Source organism: Vitis vinifera, chromosome 1, assembly GCF_030704535.1.
Source record: "Vitis vinifera cultivar Pinot Noir 40024 chromosome 1, ASM3070453v1".
Taxonomy (NCBI): Eukaryota; Viridiplantae; Streptophyta; class Magnoliopsida; order Vitales; family Vitaceae; genus Vitis; species Vitis vinifera.
Window position 1 is genome coordinate 10,407,994 of NC_081805.1, and position 20,461 is coordinate 10,428,454.

At 33.9% G+C, this 20,461-nt stretch overlaps 3 protein-coding genes across 3 annotated transcripts; 1 reads left to right on the forward strand and 2 right to left on the reverse strand.

Moving 5' to 3' along the window:
- Positions 1-4,467, forward strand: LOC100248470 (uncharacterized). The gene is made up of 4 exons (XM_002272338.3): positions 1-613; positions 702-840; positions 2,610-2,918; positions 4,140-4,467. Exons 1-4 carry the CDS (start codon positions 498-500, stop codon positions 4,254-4,256), a joined length of 681 nt encoding a protein of 226 aa, XP_002272374.1. The 5' UTR covers positions 1-497; the 3' UTR covers positions 4,257-4,467.
- A 1,279-nt stretch (positions 4,468-5,746) lies between these two features.
- LOC100256981 (serine/threonine-protein phosphatase PP2A-2 catalytic subunit) lies at positions 5,747-13,513 on the reverse strand. The gene is made up of 6 exons (XM_002268180.5): positions 12,875-13,513; positions 11,043-11,157; positions 7,775-7,883; positions 7,614-7,691; positions 6,298-6,489; positions 5,747-6,197 (listed from the first exon to the last, which is right to left on the reverse strand). Exons 1-6 carry the CDS (start codon positions 13,125-13,127, stop codon positions 6,024-6,026), a joined length of 921 nt encoding a protein of 306 aa, XP_002268216.2. The 5' UTR covers positions 13,128-13,513; the 3' UTR covers positions 5,747-6,023.
- Positions 13,514-16,054: 2,541 nt separating this feature from the next.
- Positions 16,055-18,661, reverse strand: LOC100854096 (CLAVATA3/ESR (CLE)-related protein 25). Its single transcript, XM_003631241.4, has 2 exons — positions 17,729-18,661; positions 16,055-16,580 (listed from the first exon to the last, which is right to left on the reverse strand). Exons 1-2 carry the CDS (start codon positions 18,007-18,009, stop codon positions 16,526-16,528), a joined length of 336 nt encoding a protein of 111 aa, XP_003631289.2. The 5' UTR covers positions 18,010-18,661; the 3' UTR covers positions 16,055-16,525.
- Positions 18,662-20,461: the final 1,800 nt, after the last annotated feature.

The window sequence follows — 20,461 nt, forward strand, 5'->3', positions numbered from 1 at the left end:
CGCACTAAATGCAAAATTTAAAGTCTTGACAATAAGCATAGACATTGGATGAATTATAAGCACTCAAATTCACTAAGATGGGTTCAGATAACCTATCAAAGTGTTGAATTTGCACAATCATTCACTATACCATAATTCGCTCCGTTGAGCATTTTTTTGCTCTTCCCTATAGTGTGATGCATCACATCTTGTCTGCGTAATTTCATCTCCATAGCATAACTATATTTCATTATGATGAAAAATATTTTAAAGATATTCTTAATTTTTTTTTTATTTTATGAGAAAATCTACTATTATAGTGATATATTAATATAATAAATATTTTATGTAATATCTTTTATAAAAAGAAATATACAGACGCTTTCTAATGCTTTAACCCTAGAAAATAATAAGAAGAAAATTAGAGCAACAGATGGAGGTGGAACACAGAGGAAAGAGAAGGTGCTGTTTGTGAATTTGAAACCCCTATGCAGTGAGGAAAGAGGCTGAGTAGAGAAATGGCAAAAGAAAGAGGCATGACGCGTTCAAGTTCAGCAGCGTGGATTCTGATCATCCACCTTTTGTCTATGGGAGTGGTCTCCCGATCTTCACATCACTCGCAAGGGCACCAAACGTAACAATTCAATTTCTCTCTCTGATCATCCCATCTCTTCGTATTAAATTTTTTTTTTTTTTTTTTTGCTTCTATATTATTTGCGCAGGATTGGGAGATCTGAATCACCAAACGACGCTGTTGGGAGGAGAGTTCTGCTGAGTTTCAGAGAAACCCCAAAGGGCAGTAACGCCACTTTCGATTGCTCTATCTCGGGTCCCTGCGTTCCTTGCCAATACTCCGAAAAGGTTTCTCATTATTCCCCTTCTTCATATATGAAATTTAAGCCACTCCCTTGTGTTTGATCCATGCCACTTCATTTTCTTATGTACTATTGTTTTTAGTTTATGTTTTTGACTCATTTTGATTGAATTATACGAGGCTTATTATATCAAAATTGTGTTTGAAATTACATGCCGATTTGTTTACATAGAGGTTTATCTGAACAAAAATACAAACCTAATCAAAATTTTCTTTAAGGGAAATTAAGGGGCTCACATTAGTATAGTAGATCTCCATCCTGCTTTGCGTCCGAGAAATGCTCCGAGTGATCTTGTATAGCAGGATGAACTTTAATGGGGCATTTGTGTATCACGTAGAAATCGAACCCCTATGATTTATTTTGCATTACATGGGATTTAAAAGAGTTCAGCTTGCTTTGTATAGTGTTTAATTGTTTTCATTTCGATTTGTTAGCCCTTGTTTAGGGGAATGTGCTTATTTCAATTTTTTCTCAATGATTACGAGCATCTCCTAGTGAAACTGTCTAGTTACAGATTGTTCAAATGTTATGTAAAACACAGTGGACTGATTCTATTTCCACAGGACACCTACTTCATTACACTTAATTTATCTTTATTATCCTTATAACAACAAAAATAATCACCTCCTATTTTAAAGATAAGGTTGCTTGAAACGGGATCTCATTTTGCCCTGCTTTATGAAAATTTCAGTGGTATTTTATAGACTTTGATTTGCTTTCCTTGTTTTACATTCAAGAGTTAGCTAAATGAGGATTATATGATCGAGGATTTTTTCCCTTTATTTCCTTTATAAATTTGCTTCATTAATAACTTCTTATTAGGACAGAATTCGCTCACTCTTATTCAATTACTTGCATTAGAAATGTTTAGCTGTCAATATTGTTTGCTAATTGTTGATTATCTGTAAATGACTAGTGTTTGATAGTGAAGGGCAGAAGATTGCGTGGGAGTAATTTTCTTGGACTGTATGCTTTGAATATACGTTTCTTAGAAACTGAGGGAGGACATTTGTGATTTCTTTACCATTAACTTTTATGTTGGTTCAGTTTAGTTGTTGTTACATATAGACAACTTTTTTGGTTAAAAGATATCAGCTATAATAATTTTCATTGAAAACAAGAACCTGTGAGCAATGAGAGGTTAGTTATAGTTCTATTACCACCCACAAAATTGAAACCTTAAAGCTTGTAGCCATCATAACTATTTTTGGTGGTGATATTTTGTTCTTGCCTTTAGTATTCCCTATGATGACTTCCTGCTTCAGATCATATGCCCTGATTAGGACACTAAAAAAAGATTCCGGAGTTTAATCTTTGAGAGTTGTAATCTGCAGACTAGTTCCTGTAGCTGACTGACACCTTAAACAGCTTCGCAGGATTAGTATTTGTTTTTAATACTACAAGCATCATTCAATTTTCTTAGATTTCAAAGGAAAAGAGAAAGGAGGGAAAAAAAAGACAACAGCAAATAGTCAACTACCTGTACGAAAAATCTTGGTTGCATTAGAAGAATATTATTCAAGACAAAACAAAAAATTAGTGATAGAAGGAAGCAAAGATCTTTAATTGAAAATATGGTCAATCAAAGTCACCTGCATGATTCTTGGTATTAAATGATCATATCATTTTAGATTCAGCTTATTGTTTAACTTCATATACCTTATGATGTCATATTAGGATATTCTTTCAAAGCATCTTGTCTTCATCTAAGTCTTTTTCTTATACTGAGTTTCACGATTATATGTATCCTTGTAGAATGATGTAAAATATCGCTGCAGTGAAACTGGCTACCGTATTCCTCTGAAATGTGTAGAAATTGAAGATGGTTCAAAGAAAGGAAAGAGCCAAAAATCACCAAATAGTCGATCTGCCCTAGAAAACAGTTACAAGAAAATAAAACCACATGTAATGCAAAATGAAGCAGAAAAACTCTATGCTTCAATAAGACATAGAAGTTTATTGGAGGATTCATCCACATTAGAAGATGGTCTGAAGGCATATATTACATACAGGAGCTGTATACCACCTGTAAATGAAGAGAAGTTGTCGGTACTTGGCTTTGAGGTATGTTAATGTTCTCCAAAGCTGTTCTTCTTGTGATTTGTCTGGCCCTTTGAACACTTGGTTATCTTGACAAAATCATACTAAAGAACAATGCTATTCATGCTTTTTAGATCCCATTAACATGGCATGATGTAATGATCATTAAACAACAACTCACAGACATCGTAGCCATGAATATTTTTTTAGGCTAATACATTTGCCAAATCTTCACTGATACATATGTCTTGATCCCCAAGTCTCCCAAATTATTGTTAATGATTCTTGTTATGTAACTAAAATCCAATATTCATAGTAATCAAGCTTTCACCAACATGGTGTAAATGTGGCACACTGGTTGTGGAATTCCTGGCAAGAAATGCAAGTAAAATTGGGAGTATATCGTGGTCATGCACATAGGAAATATCAAGAAGATTTATATTCATATTTTTTTAGTTGACATATATTTAAGAAATAAAACTTGAAAACAAAATAGTAGGTTTTTGTCTGGATACATTTTATATTTTTTCTTTTTAAAAATAGAAACTTCTACATAAAAGTTAGCAAGTCTTATGTATAGACTTACCTTATATCCTTAAAAATTACTTTAAAAAATTTTAAAATTTAAGGTAGGAATTTTTTTTTAATATATATCAATTTTTCAATGTAAGCCTCTAGGAGAGTTCTTGTGGTTTATATAGAAATTACTGTTATTTTTTGTTTTTAAAAATAGAGCAGCAATTGTATCCAAACTGACTCTTAACAATATTTTTCCAAAAAAAGCTTACTAGTTCAAGTCTTAACCCTAAATCATAGTAGCTAATTGTGGTATAAAATGTAAAGTTGGCTGGAACTCAATAAGACAAATAAATGAAGTGTATGCACTAAAACTAAACTGAACCCCTAGAAAGCATAAAAGCAAACTTCGTTCTAGCTCTGTTGTTATCATGGCTGCAACTCTTTGATTGAAGGATTTATTTAACATGCTTGATAAACAAACCTACCTTTCTGTATCCCAAGAGTTCGTTAATTTGAGTGATAGATCAACTGTTTTTTTCCCTATGAATTCCTTTTTCCTTTCTTTTTGGTTCTGTTGCCATTGTACTTGGTTCTTGGTCCATTCTGTTCTCCACTCCTCTCTTTGAACTTTTCCATGATCCTCTAGACACCTTTTTCTCAGGTGAAGTAAAACTTGATTAATTTTCATTTTGAAGTCTGACATATTATTTGAACAATTTTGAACAGGGTTTTATGGTGTGCTTATTGCTGGTTAGTGGTTCAGCTGTATACTTCAGACGCAAGCGGAGTGTTGCAGTGCCCGGGGCTGGGCCTGTGAGAATCCCCACCAGTTCTAGATTTTAAATACAGCAGGCTGTGATTGGTATTTTCAAGTCCTACTCCTTCCATGGAGATGATTCTTGAAGGATTATCTTAACTCTTGAAACATTGAATTTGTAGGGTAAAATCAATAACCAAATTGTCAATCGCTGTTTTCTGGCTCTCATGTAGTGGCAAATTGTCATGTATTTTGTATTTGTACTTAAATTATAGGAAGTTTCCAAGATTTTGTCCATCTGTTTTGGAATGTTCCATATATATCCTTTATATTATAGCAAAGGATCTTTTATTTAATTAAAAATGGTAATTAAATAAATTCATTTATTTTTTTTTTAAAGTATAAAAATGATTTAATTAATGGTTATAAATTTTTTTTAATCGTTTTCAAATTTAAATGTTATATATATATATATATCATGGTTATATTTGATTGATTTGATATAATATGAGATTTTTATAAATTTACTCTTATTTATTTTCAATTTTTCTAGATTATTTATTTTCTAAAAATAAATAAATAAACGTGATTAAAAAATTTTAATTTGTCCTCCTAGAAAAACTAAAAAATGTGTAAAGTATATCATTAAATCACACTGAGATATGAATTATTTAATATGTACAAATTATTTTGTACATTTAATAACATAATATAAATTTTAAGTATTTCAATCCAAAATATTATTGATAGAAATAAAAAATTATTTACTAAATTATAAATTGTAAAACAATTTCCTAATAATACTAAACAATATATTTTTTAATAGAAATTTAGAATGCTAAATTTTAATTTTTAAACAAAAATTAAAAAACATTATATTTTTCATTTCATTTTTTTTTTTAAAAAAAATAGCAAATCAAACAAGGATAATTTTCATCTGCTTATATTTAGCTAGAAATGATATCTTATCCAATATAATCCCATCTCACTCTATACAAAGAATCAAACGCCTACTCTAAAACTGGGCAAGGCAATCAAGTGTATTGCAACTTGAAGTAATAGAACATTTATAAACTATTCTATCTAAAACAATTGTAAACCTACTTGATACTCTATTGAATTTCGTGTGGAACTTGTTTTTTCAAACTACTTTTAAAAAATCCAATTTATTCTTTAAAGTGTGAATTTATCGTTTAAAAAGACGAGTTACATGTAAATCAAGTATAGGCTCTAGGCTCTCACAACCTATTCTACGAATTTATTTCCAAATTTTCATGCTGGATGATTGTGCCCCGAAGTCTGATGTAACGTGTAGACCATGTCCATATAAACTACACTGGTTTATAGCGTCCTATATAAAATAGCAGCAGTATAAGCCGATGGGCAAACAAAACACCAAAGATGTTCTGATAAAAAACCAGAAGCTCATTGCTAATGACTACTAAAGTAGCATTCAAACAAAATGCCAAAGAAGCTTCTGCCAAGAGACAACCCAAATCTTACATTTATTGCATTGCCTTCAGCAATCTGATTGATTACCCTCCTCGTGAGCTGCGACAACATTGGAAAGGGGATATTCAGAAAACATCTTCCTTAAATTTTAGAATTACAGAACAAGATAAACCACGTTATTGCTGCTTCCTCTTGAAAAAAATATACAGAAGACACTTGAGATGCCCCTAATCACTTTTCTTGTGAGTCTCTTTAGCACATAATCAAAGCAGCACTGGTGCAAACTCCAAACAAAAGAATGATTTTGGCAATGATCCTCAAACAACAAAACTCCTCTTTAACACATCTACAGTAACACGAAAACAAACGAGGATTACAAACAGCCGACAGAAGTATGGAAATTACAAAAAATAGTCAGGAGTCTTCCGAGTGGTGTCAGGTTCAATCTGCCGAGGTGCCGGGTCAAATTGAAGGAAATTTTGATCCATATTCTCCCCAATCTCTAGTATTGCAGCCATATTCCCACACCGGTAACAATAGTTTGGAGCGCTAAATACAGTCACCACATTCTTTTCCTAGAAAAATGTTTAGAACAATTACAATAGTAAATAAATAATTGAAAAAAAAAATGTGATACAAGAAAATGCAAAAGTCAATTCTGTTGGGTTTTCTCACCTGGCACCAATTGTAACCTTCCATGACAAGTTGATGGGCTCTTGAGATTAGAGTGAGCCCATTGGTGTGGTTGAACTGAGCTGCTATATCCTGTCCAAAAGTATAGCCTGCTCCACGTGGAGATATACCCCACCCACAACGGTCATCAGGATCCGACCACAAGAGATCGCACATAGGTCCTTCATGTGGAACCTACTTACCCACAAACAAATCCATCAGCAATTGTGAAAGGTTGAAAAAAATAAATGGAAAACAAGGAAATCAGAACACCATGAGAAGTTTGACAGAGAATGCAACAATCACACATGAACGTAAAGCTATTACTAGGTCCAGTGGGAGGAGAAGAAAATAAGAAGATATATTCTCATCCAAATTCAGGCATAAAATTAATTAGAAAAAGGAAGAGGAACATTTCAGTTTTAACCCCAGGGCAGAAGGTAAAAATAAGCACCAGTGGGCTGAACATTGTGACAAGTTTAGTGGTCCCCATGATTTTAGTTCCATATTACATTGCAACATTCTCTAGACTACCTCATACATCTGGTCTAGGATAGATAAGAAAATCACCATTAGCTCCCATGTTAGCATGCTTCATCTTCGGAGCATTTTCTGGAACTTAATCAAACTCATAAAGTGAGACTTAAGGCATATACTGGAGTGTTCATAATCTTAGTCGAGTCCAAAAGCAAACAAAATAATTAGCATCCCTTAATTTATTCTTATGGGTAAAAAATTTAAACATTGAATTCAATAATTAACATCCTTTAATGAGTAATTAGTATTGGCAGCTAAATTTCCCATATTCTTTAATGCTACCTCAGGAGGCTGTACAAACACCAAATCCATGTTAGTAGTACAGAAAGACTAATTAGCAGACAAAATACTTTATTTGTTTTACCAACAGCATGAGTTTGTGAAATAAGGCCAAAATATCATGCTAGTTCAGATGATAATTGATCACCAGCTTTCTCATCAAATTTGTGTATCATGTAAACTACCAACAAGTCCTAAATTTAACACAATGTGGAAGACAAATGGTTCCTTAAGCCTTGTTTGGGAGAACTTCTCAAATGCTAAACTTTAAGGATGTTTGTATATATTCTCAAAAGCAGACCTCACATTCCCCAGCGTGATTTATCCATGTTTTGAAAAAGCAAGGAGGGGCCTCCTCTTTGCAATGTGACAAGCTAGTTCAGTCATCAACAGAAGAAAATGGAGATAAAGCTTTTTGCAATAGAGAGAAATCAGTCATGAAAAATCAATGCATAAGATCTTAAATGGTCAAGCACATAAACTAACCAAAACTGTGCACATACCTCCTGTATACGGTCCAAGCCTCGAATATTATCTAATGTATCCAAAGATGGTGAAAGTCCTCCATGCAAACAGAATACCTATGGTATAAACAATATATGGCTGTCAGTATCAGTCAGGAAATTTATCAAAGTAAAACATAAGAAACATGGACAACTCAAACCTGACTCTCAATGAGGGCTGTAAGGGGTAGATAATCAAAAAGGTCGGTAAAATACTTCCAGACATTGGCATTTCCATATTTTCTCAAGCATTCGTCATAAAAACCATACCTGAATAAGAGGGAAAAAGAAACAAATAAAATGAAGGTTGAGTATGGAAATAACCAATACAAAGAATGAAGTTCCTATACAAATGATAGTAATCATTTTCCCCTTTGAATCAACTAAACCCAACAAAGTTCTATACCAATTATTTGGTAATAATGTATTAGTTTAAGTTAGCAATTTCACTTCAAAAATGCAGCGATTCTGGAGTACTAGATTCTGATGGGATCCCAAGAACAAGTCAAAGATTTTCAAGAAGGGAGCAAGGTAAGTTCCAAATTTCGGATTTGGGTCAAGATAACAGTTGAACATGATTTAGAGTCAAATTAGAGCCAAAAAATGTGCCAAGTATGCTTGAAAGTTGATTGGAGAACTTGAACATGACTTACAGAAAAATGGAAAATTAGGGTAGGAGAAAGTTCAAAGGAATCCTCAACATCCAATTCCCAAGGAGAAAGTTCAAGCACCCTAGACTATTTTTCTCTAAAAATTATTTTAAACTTCCAAATATTCTATTTTTTTTTATATTAAGTGATTTCTAATTAGACTTAGCCTAAGAACCTAGGGTCTGCATATAATTTACCTAAGATTAAATCTTTATCTCATACAGTCACATTATGAACTATGTTACGTGGGTTTAGGTACAAGTGTTAAGGTGTTGAGTGCGAGCACATGTCTAGGTGTCAAATCCTTTGCATCCTAAAATCTTAGGACACAAGGAATCGATTGAGAAGGATCTCAACTATGGGTGCAAGTACTTGGATGCAACATTAATTAAAAATAAATTAACACTTAATACAAGCATTGTATGATAATTATAAGTCATCTATTATACCACACAATTAATTGTAATTGGAGTATATATTTATTTTATCTTTTCTATTTTAATAAGATGCTAATCTTATTTTACTTTAATGTTATTGCTAATTGTACATGAAAAACCTATTTATGCCTTTTATTCTAAAATGATGCTTGGAAAAATATTTAAGACAATATTTACCAGTAAACTTTGATTAGTTTAAAATTTTAAAAACTTATGTTGATTTTGTAATAAAAAATTTCTAATAGATTGCTTGTTAATAAAATATGATCTTATATTTATAATATTTATCTTTTAATTTTATTTTAAAAATTTAAGAAATAGAGAAAACATTTCAATTACACAAGTTAAAAATTAATTTAAAAACTCCTTATTTTTACTATAATTTATTTTACATTTAACTAGAAAAATTTAACAAAAAATTAAGAAAGAGATAATGCACCTAAAGATAGATAATGCAGCTAAAGAGACAAATAGCTGATGTATTTACAGATCTCACACTAGATGTGTTGTCGATATAGGTATTTTGGCTTACATTAAAGTTTTTGTGTATCATAGATAATGAAAAACTACCTTTAGCCTACAATTTAAATCCCTTAAATGCTTTAAAAAATGAGCATTGGAAGATCTATCAACAAAAAGGTGAGCTGTTATGTCAATTTGTTGGCCTCAACATGGAGATGAGCCATTCAGCTTAAGAGCAAGAGTAGCCACAAGTTATTGGTACGAGTCTGTCAAGAGAGGTAGTGTTTAGATTAGCTAAGACTATGTAATTCTTTTTCATAATTAGTGGATTAGATCTACTTATCTACTTATAGTTTTAAAACATCATAGATTTCTGTAGGTGGTTTTCACGGACAGTTTCCATATACATCTGTGTTCCATTGTCATGATCATTTCTTCTAATAACATTTGGACAAAGGGGGCCTAATAATAATCAATAAAGTTGAAATTAGGATTAATTAATTAATTCGGACTACCTGTTTACCCCTCTAGGTAGTTTCATATATCAAGAATGTGCTTTCATTTGATATCGGCAACACTCAACAGACAGAATCATCAAATTAATTGAAGACAATTGAACAATGCCATGTGAAGCCACTCCAATTATTTGAGCAAGCACGAAGAAAATAAGCATGTTATTGTAAAGGAATAAAAAAAAAAAGACTAGAGAGAAATGATTTTTGGCAGTTTTAAGGTTTTCTAAGGTAAGACAAGAAATTTAGTCAAATCAAAGAATTTGGTCACAGTTTTTTGACAAAGAATTTGCAGTGTTGTTAAAAAAGAATTTAAATGGAAAGAACCAGATAGGGCAAATATTTTAAACTAGACAATCATGTTCAACACCCAAGGAGTAAAATAGGTCAGAATACTCATACAGAAATATGCATTCCTAGGTATTGCACATGCATCAGCCAATACATACCAATATTGTTTAATGACAAATCTAGACATATATTGCAATATAAAGAAAAGAAACCACAGCCTCAACCATCATCCATTTGGTTGGGTTTCAGTGGAATGCCTAAAGTTTTGGCAATGTATCAGACATGCAACAAAACATTGTGGGATAACTAGAGTGCTGATTTTTTTGGTAAAAAAATAAAGGAATATTTTATTCATATGAATTTGCATTTTCTTTCTTTTTATTATGCTGAATGATAGATAATATGCAAATTACTGTAAGGAACCATTTCTTCAAAGTATTAGTGGGAAGAACTTCAACATAGCATTGATTATTTAAAATCAAAATATTTTGCACTAGCATGGAAAATCCACAAGTTGTGAGTACAGTGAACAACAAGTTGTTTTGTTCACTGGTTTTATTGCCTTTTTGTTTTTTAATTTCTGATGCAATGTTCATGCTACAACATCCCATGGCTTGTCCTGAAGGTTTTTTTTTTGTGTGTGTGTGTGTGTTGTGCTTGTGTGTGGCCCAGGGGGTTGGTGAAGAATTGGGATAACCCTACTCAAAGCATAGCAGAATAGGCCACTTGGTTGGCTTAGGAAGCAGCCACCTGTCAACAGCTCAGGGGATATCACCATCAAAGTGGGGAAAAAGAACCTCCCAGTAATGAAACTATTAGACCAGCTGAGTGGATACAGTTCCACTCAAAATGACAGTGACACAGATATCTTTTACCTGAGAAAGATGTCTAGATGCCATCCTGATTAAAAAATTAATTAACAAATAACTTGTATGATGGGTTCCTACAGCCAACAGATCACTTTCCATTGCTCATACTTTATATGAAAGAAAGAAATAATATAACCTCTTGTGCTTTGCACATTGAACACATTTATGCTCATTAGATTAATATGGCTAGACTTAAAAAGAGTCTTACACTTGAGTTATTTGCCGGCTCTCATGATTTCCCCTCAAGATTGTAATTCTCTCTCTATAACGAACCTTCAAAGCCACTAAAAGTGTAACGGTTTCCACCGAATAGTACCCACGATCTGCATCAAAATAACCAAAATGAGGAACAAAATTCTAGTACATCCATAAAGGTGAAATTCCAACGAGGTTTACAAAACTTGTGTGGCACATCATACATGCCATTTGATTATTAAATTGAACATAAAACCTATCTGGGACTCATTAGTTAATTAAAAGCACAGTTGAGTTAACTACAATAACCATGCTGAAAGAATTGAAAGAAAAAAATACTTTCACTATGTGTTCTCCCGTATTGACATATGCCATCAAATGGGATCCAATAAATTAATCAGATGTGGAGGAGCCCTTTTAGCATTTCCCTATCCTTTCAGCATCTCAGCTAGAATGATGCCACTTTCTTCCTACTAACATACTAACAGGAATTATTGCACTTATTCAACCCCTCACTCAATATTTTCATGTATTGTCACCAATTACATTATGCATTAAAAATCTATTAATCTTGCACATCAATATAACTGGACAAAGCCTTAACAAACCATAATCACATCAAATCTTTTTAAATTTTTCTCTATTTACGGTTATGAGTTTCATCATGTCTTTCAGTCTATTTATGGTTATATTTTCCTCTCAATATCTTAAACCACATCCATTTCAGTCCATCAGTTGTCACTGCAGCATTTTCAACCTAAACCATGTCATTCATGGGTGCAAAGTGTGGAACAGATGTTCCATGGAAATTTTTTAAGCTTTTTTTGCAGATGTTATTTGTAGGTCTTTCTTGGTTGAAATGAGGGGTTATGATACTTCAGAAATGGGTTTCAGGAGAATGGGTGAGGGGCAGTTACTGAGCTAGCCAAACCATCATCAACATATTCTAAGCATATACCAAGCTCATTTGAAACTCAACCCAGGCCTACATGTTACTCAACTGATACACACACACACTCACAGAGAAGTTCTGGAAAATTTTGCATTTTACCATTACACTTTCAGCAGTCTTGTGGACTCCAGATACAAAATTTCCAATTTATGGATTACCTATGAAATCTCCAACCTTGCATTCATGTTGGTGTTGTTGGATTCAGGTCAGCCTCACTTGAGTGGGGTGGGAAACGAAGAGTGGAAAGTGAGTTAGGTAATTTTGGGCACGAAAAGGGTAGGAAATGATGCTTGCAGACATATTTTCACAAATTAAAGAATAAGCAGTATAAGGCAGAGTGCTATAATCAATCAATTTGTCAAATTGATCAACACAGAGGAGCGAGGGAGCTTGTTCCACAACCCCAAAAGACACCAGAAGGAAAAGGGAAAATAAGAGAAAGAAAAGGCCACTGGATCAAACATAAATCCAACCATCATTAGGGTCCATTCGGATCTCGATCAGAAAGATCAAGGAAAGGATGGAAAGAAATTAAAAATCATTTATTTTCAAGCTAAATTCGCATTTTCCACCTCTTTCCGAGATCCACACGGAACCTAAAAAGGGCTTTCATTTATCCAATAATTTATCAAAATTGATAAATTTAAAAGAGAACAGAAAATCAAAGGCAACTCGACATTTACATTAAATGCTATGGCAATTCCCATGTCAAATTCTACATCCAACCAATACATAGCCACCCGAGAAACATCAGAAAGCAATTTCTTCTTTTGAAGTAGGTACAGAACCAAACCGCACGACCTCAATGATTGCAAGCTTATGAATCATGTCACAACAGAAAAAAAAAATCCCAAAACCAAACATAAAATTTGATACAACAGCTATCAACTCACCCACGTAATCGCCCATAAAAAGATAATTCGTGTCCGGAGCATTCCCTCCGATCCGAAACAGCTCTATGAGGTCGTAGAACTGCCCATGAATATCTCCGCACACCGTCACCGGACACTTCACCGGCTGCACGTTGTATTCCTCCACTAGGATTGTCCTAGCCTGATCGCACAAAGTCTTCACCTCAGACTCCGACAGAGGCTTGCATTCCATCAGATGTTCGATCTGACGGTCCAGATCCGCGTGAGACGGCATCGTTTCTCTATGCGATCTGCAACACCTTTCGATCAGAGATCCAAGATCCGCTTAAGGTTATTCCACGATAAGCGTTTGATCAGAGATTGAGCGTTCGATTGGATCGAATGAGCATCTGAGACGATCTGAAAATTCTAGGGTTAGGTTTCCGAATCGGTGAACGAAGCAAACCAATCGATAGGAGATGGACTCGTCTCCATCGAAACGAAACTCTCTCTCCTCTCCTTTTTCTCTCTCTAGAAAAAACAGAAATTATATATAAGTAAATACTAAAAATAATTATATTATTGCGTAAGAGAAAGAGAAATAAATAAATGAAATTGGAATGCAGGAAATGCTAAATGAAACTCAAATTCAAATGAAATGCCATATCTCTAAAATCCTTGAATTCATTTTCGTCAATATTGGTTGTAAGCAACGAAGTCACTCTCCCCGGTGGCTCCGCCGAGTCGAATCATGGCGTTGAGACACGTGGCAAGCTAGCTGTTCTTTTTGAATGTTCTGGTTTCTACGTGTCTCCTCTTGTGTTTTTTTTTTTCCCCTTTTTCTATTTGATTTTACAGTGCCCTCGAGAAAATATTATATAAGATTCATTAGTTTCATAGATTTTCTGTGGGTTTCATTTTATTTTTTTATTTTAAAAAATAAAAAATAAAAATAATTTTATCATTATTTAACAATAAGGCAAGAAAATCAAAATAACAACTGTAGTGTTAAGAATCCTTTATTTTTTTTTTATTAATTTTTAATTATTTTTAATATTATTATAAGTTATCATAATGTCTAAATAAATGACACATAGTCTAGAGTTCGAATATTCTGAATTTACTTAATTTTAATTGTTGCAAAATGATTAGCATCCCCAAATTTATCTTCCCATGAAGAATCCTAAAGAATTGTCAGGAAAGATTCCTCGATTATCAAAGCATCCTAAGGTTTTAATCCTATGGAGAGTCTTAGGATACATGTTTGACAATTGTTTTTTAAAATAGTTTTTTATTATTTAAAATAGAAAACATAAAAAATATGTTTGATAAACCAAATTTTTTTTATATATTTTCTATTCTTAAGAATAGAAAATAAAATGTTTTCAAATAATATTTTTTAGTTATTTTATATTATTTTCCTTTATTTTATAAATATTATTTTAAAAAATAATTATAACATGTAGAATTATTAAAAAGAAAACATTAAATATAAATTTTATTTTTAAAACGTTTAAAAATATTAAAAACAAGTTAAAAATATTTTAAATTTTTAGATTTTCTTTTTTATAAAATGAGATAATAATTTTCAAGAACTATTATCAAAAATTATTTTTTAAAACATTTATCAAACAGACAAAGGCTTGTACGGTTAATTGGTTATAATATATATATATATATATATACTTAAGGAGTCATCCTGCTATAGTTGAAAAAAAAAATCAATCACATTTGAAAATTTCAAAGTTGGAATGAGATAAATAATATTATTTTATGAATCCAAGAAGAATTCAAATGACAAAAATTAAAATTTAAAAAATAATTTTCCTTGCCTATTAATACCATAAATGAATCAAATTATAATAAAGAAGTTAAAAAGGTAACAATGAACCAATCTATAAACTCTACTTTATTGCAATATTCATATATATTAAGACTAAAATTGTTGGTATATGTGAGTCTTAAAATAATGCTAAAAAATTATTTCTTATTCATACGATATATCATATATAGAAGAGAGAATATGGGCCTAGACCAATGTGTATATAGATGATTGGAGAAGGGCTGGGTTTGAGGCCTTTGAACATTTGACTTGTATTGATTTACAAATGGTGTGTGTAATTGGGAGGCGGCTGCTTAGCTTTCTCTTTGTCGGAGCATCTTTTCAATGAGACAATTTAATGACTTTGGACTTATTCCACTCCTTGAATTAGCATTTTTATTTATTTATTTTGAAGTGTCTTTGAGTGAGGGTGGCAATTAGGGGGCAATGCCACGTATTAAGGAATATTATATTAACATTATGTTCTTAGTTTTAGTTTTCATTTTTTAAAGAAGTGAAATCATATATATTGAAATAGTCTTTAAAAAATGAATTGTTTATTTTTTGTAGAAAAGAATTATTGCTGATTTCTATTTTTTTTAAAAAAAAAAAAGAATTGAGAAGCGTGTCAAAAAAAAAAAAGTATTAATAATTGTATAGGCAATAGGTGGGATCAGTGACATGGACTAATTTGGAGCTTGGTGGGAATCTTTCTACTAATGTTTACTTAAATGACCGAAGACTTTGGATCAAGGCGTCACTGTCCACTCAAAAATGCAGGCCTAGGAAAACCATACAACTGAACTCTGACGATAGCTTGGAAAAGTAGTAGCCTGATAGGCATGTCCACTCCACTCAAAATGCAACCCTAGGGAAGACGAAGCACATATTGCAATGGAACAATAATACGGGGCTACTCCTTGGCTGCTTCACATGCTCCAAAAGGCAGGGTTTCATCTCTTTTTCCCTTTTGCCCTTTTTGCTAATGGCTCTAATTTGAGTCTCAAAAACTTTAGACCAAGTCTTAGTTTCTCATCCAATCAAAGGCAAGCAAGAAAAGAGAGAGAGAGTAGTCATTGGAGTAAGTTTAAAAAGGGAAGTGCTTGAGGGCAGAGCCTCCCCTGTATTTCCACTTTGAGAGAACAGAGACCCATGTGTCTCCGTTACCTCCTTTTCCTCTTTTTATCTTCGTTTCTTTGATTGCCACGAGACTAGAAGAATCTCATGTAGTTAACACAAATTTGAATGGACCAAAGACCAAAACAGTCTCTCGCAGGCCCAACAAAGAATCCGTGGAAAAAGACTAACACAAGATGCGAACACCTTTTTATTTATTTATCTTTTTTTTTTTTTTAAGGTGAAAATGCCTCCAAGTTTTAAAAGATAGAGATGCTTGAACAAAGCCAAAAACCAGAGATGATTGATTGATAGATAAGAGTTTAGCACATGTCCCCCGTACATGCTTGCAGGCATGGGGCTGCTAGAACATTTATCGGCTTCTGTTCCATCCACTTTTGCACTCATAGTATTTTTCTTATTTGGTCTCTCTTACATGCCAAGATTGATGACGGTGATCATCTCTCTCTCCCTCTCTGATATTAATAAATTATAAAGAAACACCAAGAATACTAAAGTGGAGTGTCTGCAAAGGCTGTGATTAATCTTTCTGAGGATTCTAATTTTGAATGTACTTTTTGTGTGAGACAAGCTTCCTCTTCTTTATCGCCATAACAATTCGTGTAAGTAGAAACGAACCTTGCAAACTGGGATTCCTCCAATGTTTTCAGAAGTATTTATAGCCCCATTTTTAAGAAATTACATAGAAGATGGCAGACAACTTGTCTCATCTTCCGCTCTTTTTCCGAAGCTTCTCAATATCTGCTGCCTAAGCTTTGACCAGGAGGCTGTCTCGAGTTCCCAGCTCTCCTGCAGAAAAAAACAGTGGAAGCATATGCCAGAATGAAATAAATCTGCAATCTCAGTTCATTTTGATAGCAGTATTTGGCCAAATGTAATTTTGAAGTAATTTTTTTGCTTTGCGAAGCAAAAGATGAAGGGAAAATTTTCTTCCAATTTCACGATTATTTTTTAGAAAACAACTAAACAGTGCTTCGGGTTATATCAAGTTGGCTTCTAATTTTGAAAGTACTTCCGCCTCCTTTCGAAAGCAAATATGCTGACGAAAGGAATGCGTTAAGTACATAGTCCTTGTCCTGAAGCACAGGAATATATAGTTTAATAATTGAAGGGGTAGAGAAAAAGAATTGAAGTGAAAAAGAAAGGCACCATGGAAAGGTTAAAGACCCCATAAATGCAAAGGCAGAGAACATGATGAAATGTTTATTAGCTTTAAATAAGCATGATTAAGGAATGGAATAAAGTGAAGAGACCTACTTTTCTCCCCTTTTCTTTGTATGGTTAAATGGGACTTAACCATATTTTATAGTAGTGGTGCAACCTTTGGCACATTGGACCTTAGAGAACTTGAAACAACAATTAAGAACTTGATGTAGCAGTTAAAGCATGCATGAAACCCCCATAATTGGAATTGATACGTGATATTATTAATATTATTATCATCTAAAGAAATGAAAGATGATAGGGGAATATTTGCTTCAGACTCTTTTGTTAAAGAAGAGCCGGAAAGATCTTGGTCTAATCTATGGCATATTTGAAAAGCAAAGCCAGGGCAGAGCATGCCTTGCAAGCTGTTCAAAGCATGCAGTTTAATTTTGACTAGGGTTGAAAGTTCAAAAATTTTCTTCAAGAATTCACATGATGCAGCCTTTATGTTCCTTCTAAAATTGAGAAAACACTCAAGAGCCAAAAAAATAAATGAAGTTAAGTTTTTATATGCCTCCAAACCCCACCCCCACCCCCCTCCCCTCCCTCTCTCTCTCTGTGTTGGTTGATTCTTTCTGAAAGAAACAAGGAAAACCATGGTAATGAATTCTCACATATGCATAACATATATGCAAGTTCAAAGATATATGCTGTGCTACATAAATTTGTTGTATGAAAACCAAGGAAAAAGATCACGAACATAAGTGTATGGGGTGGACATATATAAATACCTATTATGTATGGGATCGGGTCCATTTGGAACTCTTCTTTTGCTCATGTAGTTGAGATCTAATTGTCGACGGATAACAAGCCTCTCTCTGTCGATCACCTTCATGTGCTTGAGATTTTCTAAGGAGTAGTGAGCTGCTAACATTGATGTCGTTTTTGCTCCTCCGCTTTCCAGGATCCCTCCTCCCAGCAAAAGCCAGACACACCCTACAAATGCAAGTGCTCCAAACAAGGACTTAAACAACCCACGACTACTCCCCATAGTTCTCTCCTTTACTGCCATATATATTTTATTTCTCTACAAGAAGATGCCTTGTACTTGCAAGGTGATATGGATAAAACAAAAGATCAGAAGTTTAGAACAAGCTCATCATTATACCATGATGACTGAGATACACACGGATCTTCAAGAGGGAGAAGTGAAGAAGAAAGGTTGAGAAGGGAGAGTGGGCTAAGGCAAGAATTTTTTTCCTTTGTTTTTTTTTTCCTTTTTTTTTCCTTGGTGGGGGTAGTTTTTTTCACTTCATGGGTTAGGGGTGGTTGGTTTTCCTTTATAGCTAGGTTGGAGTGATTCTGTTGCACTTTTCTCGAACCTTGGGAGGGGTCTTAGCTGGTTTGGAACGTGACATGGAGGGAACCATCTTGCTTTTTATACTGGTAAGCTCCTAATACGACACTCTTCTTTTGCTTTGTTTTGTGTATTTTCATGCACCTACGATGCCAAACACAGCTTACTTACATCCCTTACGTACAATGTTATGAAAGTAAAAGGCTTCCGCCACCAAGAGTGGCATGAAAGCTTCATCCTCTTGAGGTAAGATAGTGACATGCATAACGAGGAATCATGCCCGTTACGTATATTTTTACATCGGATGTTGAGAAATATTTGATACACATCAGAGAATTTTTAGCTGAGACAAATATCAATTAAGACTCAGATAGAAAATCTTTCACAGTGTTTGGCTTTTGTTTATTTATTTGTAGAAGACACACATCATGGGACGAGGACAGATGGTCGGGGTGAGGCATATTTGCCTGTTCCCCACCACGCTTGGCTGCTTCTACTTTACAATTTTTCCGGCTAGCCATGGTCCACATATATATGCCTTAATCACTTGAACCGCTCTTAGTTGGGGGTACCTCATTTTGACCTTCTCTTTACTCCATGGAATGGAAATATGATACCAGTAGTGAGGAATAGGAAAATATACGGACATATAAATATATATAGAAAAGAAGGTTTTGATTAAAATGTAGATGTATATGAATTAGAATATACTGAGAAAGAAGGTGGTTCCTTTACTTAAGAGGCTTTGATTAGGGAATATAGCACACCTTACTCCATTTGGGTATAGCATATGGCACAATTTGTCTTATCCACACCATATGGATCTCACAGTAGAAACATTTTAAAGTTTTGTGGTGGGAGAATCAAATGCTTCTCATCAACTCATTTTTATAGCTCGGTGGCTTCTTGTTCAAGGTGGATAGTTTTGTTATTCATGTGTAATTTTGCTCTATGTGGGTCTAACGAGGAATAGATCAATCTCTCTTCTTGTTTTGTGATCTGAACACTGGATTTGATGACTACATAATATTCAGTACTTCCTTTACCCCATTGGCCTACACTCCATCTTCAATCCTTGTCAATGCATGATATCCGTACTGCTTTATTAAACCATGCTCCTTAATATAAGCCGTTGGTGGGAGATTAAACTGGGAATTCTAGAATAGGTATTGCGTCATGAACCAATCCAGTACAGAGAGAACAGGGGAGGCGGCTTGTTACTCAGAGAGCCAGAAATCTGATGGCCTTCAACTTCACGATACAATGTAAAGCTAATTCTGTTAAAAAAAGAAAAAAAAAAAAAAGTCGTCTAAGCTTCAGTTGGGACTCTGTCCTTTGTTTTGGAATCACATGGTTCTCCATGAAGCATGTTCTATATTAATAAAACATGTTTTGACACTGTAGTTCGTCCATTCCTCCCCCCTTTCTCGGTATTAGACATCATCAGCGTGGATGAGCTGGTTCATAATACAATGTTCTGGAATCCGCCATCTCTTCCATTGCATCAGCTCAGTCACTATCCCCAGCTGCCAGGCTTATGCTAAAATAAATATATGCTGACTCTTTGAAAAAGGCTTATTTGGAACAGAATCCATTACGACATGGCTACCCAATTGTACGATTTAGTCCAGTTGGAAGCCATCCCCAAGCGTTGCGATTAGAAAGATGTTGTCCATACCACTAGATTTTCTCATCTTTGAGGATATTTTTTTGAAAAGCGGCCACCGCATCACTGTGGCTGGATTGATGGTATAAGACAGATTGTTCCTTTATAAGCTCAAGGAGATTATTCCTGCAACAAAGGCATAACCAATAATTGTGACCAGTTCTCTACCATGATTTTCTGCCTTGTTTGACCTCTATAGTTCCTTCATAGGATCATAGAAATGGGAAATTAAGAGGATTCACAAACCCTTTAACATGCAAGTGACCAATGCTAAAGAGTAAAGAGATCATACAATTATCAATCAACTTTATACGACCACTGAAGTTTTACCCAAACTTGTAACCAAACCAGATGACGTTTTATGGGGTGAAATATGGCCAACCACTAGCATAGGTTCACCCCATGATATGGCCCTACTTCCTTTAACATAGCAGAATCAAATAAGGAGAAGGGTACAGGGGGTGGCCCCCATCTTGCAAATCATACAAAAATCTCTTCTTC